General features: G+C 38.2%; 1 protein-coding gene across 1 annotated transcript; it reads left to right on the top strand.

Moving 5' to 3' along the window:
- The first annotated feature begins 7349 nt into the window (after nt 1–7349).
- Nucleotides 7350–8273, top strand: LOC140229846 (uncharacterized). Its single transcript, XM_072310069.1, has one exon. It carries the CDS (start codon nt 7350–7352, stop codon nt 8271–8273), a length of 924 nt encoding a protein of 307 aa, XP_072166170.1.
- The last annotated feature ends 339 nt before the right edge of the window (nt 8274–8612 follow it).

Here is an 8612-nt window from a genome sequence, read left to right as displayed (position 1 = left end):
CTATGAACTTTTTTTGACATTGCGTTATTTCTTTTCAATAGATTCACCCTTATTACTGTAGCCAAATCACGCGTAGATGTCGCGACTTCTACAGCAGCATGCAGTCCCACTGTAACTTTGTTCCGAGGCTACACGACCAACAAGGAAACAAGACTGCGTTAAAGTATAGATCTAAGTGATTTGAATAGGCCTAGTCTTGATACACGTTAATGTGTGACAAGAACTATAACTTGGAGGCACGTATCATAGTCTCCTGATACCAAACCTTTAGGCCTATGATGGCGAGAAGAGTGAACGTTGTACTGTCTGATTGTGATACGAAATGCTTCCTCATGTTCCACTTCATTTTGTCCACACATTGTTTTATTCATTGGCTCTATACTGCAGTTTTGGTAACACAATGACACAGCTCCCTGGTGCCGAAGTCATCGTCATGAGGCCAAATATCAGCGATGATGTTGGGAGCATCGGCATTCATTTCATGTGGATACAATGACAGAGTGTCCCAGGCCTTGTGACCTAGCGGAAGGGTAAGATATAGCATCCCGGGAAGCAATTTTCAATTTCAATTTCAATTTAAATTCATTTTTCTAACTTTTAATGTACATACGGAAATGCAATAACACCGATATTAGTGAAGGTCTAAATACTACTACTACTACTACTACTACTACTAATAATAATAATAATAATAATAATAATAATAATAATATTAATAATAATCATAATCATAATCATAATAATAATAATAGCCATACTTGTATAGCGCACAGGTCCACTTTTCAGTTCTCATGGCGCTTCAAAAATGAAAAGGTATACATGCATATCATGTTCAAACATGTCAACAAAGGATAGAATGGCAAAAAAAAAAACAAAAACAAAATGTATACCAAATAAAGAATACAACATATACCAATTAAAAATACAATATTATAATATGTTATATATATCATTACAACATAATATGAAGATCAGGTGTTCAAACAATATAAATGAATCATGTAAAATGGAGACAAAATACAGACCTGGTTGCAATTCACTTGGTCATGCTCAGCGTTGCTGGGGCTGTCACAATAAACATGCGTAATGTTTTTTTTTTTTTTTTTTACGACATGTCAGCCCTCTCCTGACAGAACGAATAAGAGAAAATTCCTAAGAGACAGTTCCTGGGAGGGGGTCACAAATGAATTGATCGAGACTTTAGATAAACGGCCTCAATCAAACAAGAGAGCACATCAGGAAAGCCATCATTTCAACATCACCTATACGACTCTTCACTGACAATAGAAGACGCTGCTTGCATTTCAGGACGAAGGGAGATACTTCTGAACAGTTGACACCTATACGCAACTACTACCAGAGATCACATTGCCGGGTACTCAGATTGTACGGTAACAGGTGAGTTGAAGTCATGTTTTCCCTGTTATTAGGTTGCTGAAATGGAGAGCAAAGAGAAAACAACAACAACAATGATACAAGAATACTATCAATTAGATTACAGACAGCAACAGATGTGAGGAAAAATTGCGCACTATCAAACTTCGAATTATCACTCTTTAACAAATAAAAAAAAGAGATATCATGATTGTTATGCGGTGATTCGCGGGGTTAGTTGTTTTCGTTACTCTTTATTCGACTTTGTGTTTACGCTGTGGTAGATTGAAAAAAAAAATGTAGCATTATACACTTATACCATGAACCCCACCACTCCCCCCCCCCTTCAAAAAAAAAAAATTAAATTAAATACTGCAGATTAAGTGAAAACAACAATCATAGTATACAGCCGAGCGATACTAGAAACCGGACCGGTAATTTTCTTTCGGTGTATACAAAGTTTATTACAACCAAACAAATAAAATATCAAAACGCAGAGCTGATAATGCTGGGGCCTAAATAATTATTATTTACTTCATTGTAACGAGAAATTTGATATAACAGTGCTTGTTCGTTATACGACGGGAGTGCACCGCGTAGAACTCATCGATGCAAGTTATATTTTAGGAAAATCGAACAATCGATTCAAAAGGTGCCATCAAAATTTAAATAAAAGATACAAACATATTTAAGTAGAATGTGACTTTACTGTGATAGAAATAAAATATGTTAGAAATTGAACGAACTGCTGGAATCTTATTGTCCCACTGTTCTCTGAGCTCTCTAAAGCTCCTATGCAGTTTTAAAACAATTTTGACGCACTGGCTTTCCATAAACAGCCCTAGTGCTGAACTTAGCGCTCAATTCCCTGGCTTTCACTTGATTAAAAAAAAAAAAAAAATAGGACAAGAAGCCGAGAAAAGAAAAAATGCAAGTAGCATTGAGTGGTATAAGTAGTTTTGTTTGACTAATAATCGCTAAAACAACAACAACTTCAGCAAAGCAGATAATTACCAGTATGCTCTTTTAGAGCCTGCGTCTTTTCTACTGTGACCAAAGACAATGTTTCTCCTCTCCATCATATTTATTAGGGAAAAGCTCTTCTGTATAACCAAAGATCATAAGAAGGTCATACACTGCATACTAAAGATGATCAACTCTCCCGATTTTACACGGCCGCTAGTGAAACGGAAGTGGCTGCCGCCCGCTAGCGTTGAGCGGGTAAAACAAACAGTAGACTCTGGATACACTAAAGAAACGTGATTAAACAATCAATGTACCCTTAACACACTTTAAAACTAAAACATTTAATTCTTTTGTGATTTGATTACATCGTTTGTCTCACTAATGCCAAAAAGTTGTAGAATAATGGAAACAGAAATTGTAGATGACAAAGAATATTTTCTCTGAAATATACAATCAAGTGACTATAGGGGAGAGTGGGGTGAACTGGGGCGCGGGAGAAGTGGGACACCTCTCATGTCTCAAAAAGTTTTTAAGTAATCAAATTCCAATCCTTATCGTCACCAGCTGCTCTGCAACTACTCTGCTGGAAAGTTTCATTTTGAATTATTTTTTCGGACACTTTTCTCAGAGCTACCAAGTCTCACGCATTCTGCGTGAGACTCAAGCATTTAGGGGCCGTCTCACGATCTCACGCATGGTACCCATTTTTCTCACGCATCGGGCGAAGTCTGCAACTTGGGCCTATACTAATGAGCATACCTCAAAAAATTAAAGTGATTGTTGCAATTGAAGGTACATTTTCCTTTTTGTCTTTCAAAATAAAAATGCACCTGATCGCACCACTATGAGCTAAAAATTGAAAAAGCTACCTACCGTGGGAGGCCACAGGGGAAAAAAAAAAACCCTCCCGCACCCTCGCTCGCGCGCACATTCGCTCGCCGAGATGCCGAGTCATGAAAATCTCATTCATAAAAAAAAAAAAAAAAAATTGAACTTGGCATCCCTGTTTTCTGTATTCCCCCCTTTTTTTTTCTTTGCATTCAGTGTTAATGTTCTTCCTCGTGCATGGCCTGTTAACTGGGTGCACGTCATGAGATCGAGACCCATACACGAGTCATACAGCCCCCGAGCCATACAGCTCACAAGTCATACAGCTCACATGTCAAACAACCCATAAGTTATACAGCTCACGAGTCAGTTCGACCAACTAAGTGACTATAAGCTAAGAAGGCGAATGAGACCGACACATTTACTAATAGCGCCGTGTTGTATCTGGCGAACTCTGGGGCTGTTTTTACCTAGTGTCGAACTAATGGACTTTATTTGCCTTTACAGCGTGTCCCAGAAAAAAAAAAAAAAACGAAACCAAGTTTCATTGTAATTCTTTGCGATCTTAATCACCTATTTGCTTTATGAGATGTCCATGGATTGAAGGATACACTTCTTTTCTTTCATTTGATGCACAACTCATTGTTCCAAATTCGTGCGTGACTGAGCTAGAGCAATAGACAGTAGTGCTACTAAATTTTCATTTGCACGAGCAAACTATAATGTCGACTTTGAATGAGTTTTTCAGAATTTTTCATCAATCTTTTGCAAAAAAAAAAATAAAAATAAAAATCAAATCATAGCCTTAATATCCATTCTTTTTCCTTTATCCCATGCGTCAAAAATGATCAACGCCTGCTCGAGAAAACTTAATTTGAAAATATGCTTCCATTTTACCCAGATAGATACATAGTAAATAAGGAGCCATTTAGCTTTCCCGACATGCCCAACTTGGCAAATAACAATGGCCTTCGTGCTTCAATGAATTTACACAAACATGAAGGGGGGGGGGGGGTAAAAGAGATTGTTACAGACAATTGTGAAAAAGGTCTTGAATTAGCACATGGAGAGCTTGTTCGCAAAAACCGATAAGTCCATTTTTAAAGATTTTGAATTACGGTCTCTGTCATAAAGTACAGAATAGTACCTTTTAAATGATATATTGGTCACTAAATAATCATAAAGGTACATTTTTGAAGTTATGGTCAAAAGAAGCAAACATTTTCTTATTATTCTCTTTATTTTTCTTGACCTTTAATCGCAAATATATCCATTTGGCAAATACGGACTTATCGGTTTTTGCAAACAAACTCTTCGCATGATCATGAGCTTGCCTGACCTTAGCAGCTATGTACATGTAACTACAGAGCATTAAGGGTGTTCATCAGCGGAATGTTTGGGAAGGTGGGGTGGGATAAACGGACCGAAAAAACCTTCCGAGCCCCCCCCCCCCCCAAAAAAAAAAAAACACAAAAAAAAAACACACAAAAAAACACAAAAAACAACAACAACAACCTTCTGTCCTGCACTTGCACCTTTGAAATGTTAGAAGCGCAAGTTCAGTGATGAATAAAGTGATGTGCCCTCTCTTTCTGCTTCACCTCCTCCTTCAAAACCTCAAAACCCTGTCAGTGATGAAGGACTAACCACGCGTGAGGGAAATGTAGAGAGGAGTGAAAACAGTGAAAAAAGTTTGAGGTGTAAAATCATCATTGTGGGGCACATCATTTGTATAGGGCCCCATTTCTCTCTCTCTCTCTTCTTTCGATCTTTAAAATAACAACAACAACAAAATCATCAAAATGTGTATCATTGTTGTATAATGTTGATTTCCCACACAGCCATTGGACTGCGTGCAGCCTGTGCATACTCACAATATTAGTCTTTGGTTATGTCTCCATAGCTTATTCTAAAGAAATGACAATAAAGGGCTTTCCGTTTCATACGGTATTCTCTGTAAATACCCCCCCCCCCAAACAACAACATTCACTGTAGCACTGTGGTTGTTTTGTGTGAATTCAATGGCGGAGATGAGCCCATTGTCTAATGCTAAGTCGGGAGAGCTGAATGCTTGTTTTTCGACTATCCGTAGAATCGATAGAAATGAAGCATGTTTTCATGCATTTTTTTTTTTTCAAGCACGGGTTATTCATAATTATTTGACGCGTTAGGTCTCATATAAAAGAAAGAAATATGAATATTTGACTAATGAACTTTGTTTTTCGAAAACGTAACGTTAAAAGTCTGAAAAATTCACTTAGAGTCACCATTTGCGCGTGCAAATGAAGATTTGGTAGCACCGCTGTTCATTGTTTTAACTCAGTTATGCATGAATGATGAACATTAAGTTGTACGTCAAAATGAAAGAAGAAAAGTTTGTCTTTCCATTGATGTATATCTCATAAAGAAAAATACTTAATGTATGATTTCGATAGTAAAAAAGTTGCATGGAATCTCGGTTTCGTTTTTTCTGGGACACGCTGTATAGTGTCGAACTCATAGGCTGCAAGACTCATGGACATTTTTTTTTCGATATAGAACTCGTATACGAGAAAATCAATCAAAACACAATTTTGACCTATTGCCTATGTTGTAAGGGCGCTCACCTTAGGTGAAACTTTTCAATGAAGGATATTCTATATGGCAATGGATTGAAGCACAGCAAACAACATTATAGGCCTAAAGGCTTGGTCTGAACTTGACTAATCCTTGGCAAGCCTCTGCTATGTCCTACTTTGTCCACATTTATACCTGGCCCTTTTTTACATTGTTTATTTCTCACAGCGTGCACTTTAACAAGGTGATTACATAAATATTAGATTACCAGACAGCATAATCATGTTGGGCTATTGTTGTCTGAGAATCTAACTAGTTACAATCGTAATAATGTATAGTCCAGATAAAAGAACAAATTTAAAACATGCCATCAGCCTAACGTTAGATCAGTAGGCCTATCTAGATACCACGAAATTGAAATTCTGAACAGGTCCTTCAGTTCTGTCTGCAAGAACCTTCAGCTTATTGAAGGATGCAGATTTAACCAGAAGAAGAAGTAGAATGCGCAACTTTGTCACTTAAAATTCACGATTTTCATGATATTTTTCTCACCCTTAAAAAATACAATTGTACATATGAAAAACAAACTTTGATAATTTTAGTGGAATTCGATACATAGACCCGGACGTTGAGTAGAATCAGACGGCAAACACAAGAGTTAAAATTCTATGATATTAAAATGATTGGAAATAGTCATTATACAACCCCCTTTCTAGTTGACACATTATTGCCCATTACAGTTGTTGGATGTCTGGACAGTAAGACTTAATAGATTAGACAATCTTAAACAACCACTTGAAAAAAAAACCCAATAATATGCAAAATCTTTTCATTTCTTTTGAGCACAAATGTTAGACAATATCATAGAGTATGCACAATAAATTGATATCAATGAAGATTACCACTAATTCAACGCATAGTTTTTGTTAAATCTAAAGACAAAAGAGGCGGCTTCATGCTTGTTACTTGTCCGGGCGGGCAGCCTCCGCCATCCTTGAACGTTTGATAGATCCATAAATCTACATTCAACCTGAATGATGAAACACATGGTATTTTCCTGGATCTTTTGACATGGAATTTGGGAACTGAAATAATGATAAACCTGTTGATGATTCGGTGTAGCTACTGGTACAGCTTAATGCACTGCACCAGTTCTTGAATTCACTCATTATTCTTTGCTGAAAATTCCTTCTCCCTTCTTTCATAAAACTAGTAGCCTGTGTCATGAATTATGCATGTTGGTATAAAGTGGGTTTAGCCTGTTCGGCCAACGGTTGCAGGAAACATGAGGCTGTGACCGTCTGAGGAGGCGAGGGAAGAACAAAGTTTTGTTACTTAACGTCTGATGGTATTGGTGGTGCGTGATTTGTGTCGGTGTCAAAATGTGTGGCATGTTGTTTTGCCACCGTTAATACTGTGTCTCACACAAACACGTCATTTCATTGGGGAAAGTGCAGCTCTCCTGTAAACTTTACCCGCTCGGGGCGCTCTTCAGGCATTGTCGAGCATAATGTGACTTTCTCATCTCTTGCTTTGAAGCAAAATTTCACCGTGTGGTATAGTGATTAATTCCCCGGGATTTTCGCAATGGACTTTTAATGTGGTAAGGATTGTTTTGTTCAACAATGGACCCTCCAAAAGTAACTCATCAGTTGGAAAACACTCCAAACAAATCGTCCCCTTCCGCTAAGAAGCCGAAGATGTCTAACTGTAGTCCCACCGCTTGCAGTAGCCGTATGGAAACAAACGACGTAGCTGAAACTCCAGGTCAGTACGATAGCAATATGGCCGCGCCCTTGCACGGAGCCGAACCCACCGGCAATACACGACGTTCTCTAGACTTATCTTCAGAAGCACCCCCAGTGTGGTTTGTCACATTTTTCAAAGATTTCGAATCAAGATTTGACTCACGCATTGAAGCTCTGCTAGACAAAAAGCTCAAAGACATTTCACTGAAAGTATCTGATCATGAGGAAAAGATGAATAACATTGAGTTTGAAGTGGGCGCCCTGAAAGATTCAGTCAAACAGTTGGAGAAGGAGAAAGAGATCCTCGTAAATAAGCTTGATGACCTTGAGAATAGGGGACGAAGAAAGAATCTCGTACTCTTTGGTATCGCAGAATCTTCAAACCCAACAGCGGAAGATTGTATGAAAACAGTCACTCAATTTCTACAATACGCTGAGGTTCCAGAAGCAGATCTCTCAAAGATAGAAAGATGCCACCGAACGCCCACACATCAGCCTGTAGGCAAGGATGCGACTCATTCCAAGCAACCAAGAAGAATCCATGTCGCGTTTTCGATATTTGTAACCAAGGAACGGGTCAGGAAAGCATGTATCACGAAGCTTAAGCAGACCAGCTCCATGTACCATGATCTCAAGGTCTTTGTGGCAGAGGACTTGTCGCAAAGGGTTCTCCAGTTACGCAGGAAGAAACAGGAAAAATTCAAGCGCCTGAAAGACGAAGGCAAGAGGCCGTTCTTCGCTTATCCTGATAAGATTCGATACAGAGATCAAACCTCCGGGAAAGTCGTTTCAGTGGACTAATTCCAGGCACTACTACGGCAGTTTAAGATTTCAAGAAATCTTTCACAACATCAGCTAATGAGAGAAAGAAATTATTAAGCAAAAACATTGAACTTTTTTTTTAGATAGGCCTAATGGAGTATACTTCGAAGACTTACCTAGTAAGTTTATTACCATACAGCTGTAAGCTGTACCGGTATTGCTGAAAGAAAAGATGTATAAAGTAAAAACTAAATATTTTGACAAGTGGAGTGAACAAATGCCTTCTCCGAAATATCTCTCACTTTAACTATATGTACATCGTATTTACACGCGACTGTTGCCTTAGACCATAAGTAGTTGTAAGTGTACTTGAATGTA

This window comes from Diadema setosum, chromosome 6, assembly GCF_964275005.1.
Source record: "Diadema setosum chromosome 6, eeDiaSeto1, whole genome shotgun sequence".
Classification (NCBI taxonomy): Eukaryota; Metazoa; Echinodermata; class Echinoidea; order Diadematoida; family Diadematidae; genus Diadema; species Diadema setosum.
Note: the sequence above shows the minus strand (reverse complement) of the source record. Positions and strands in the feature narration are given on the sequence as shown.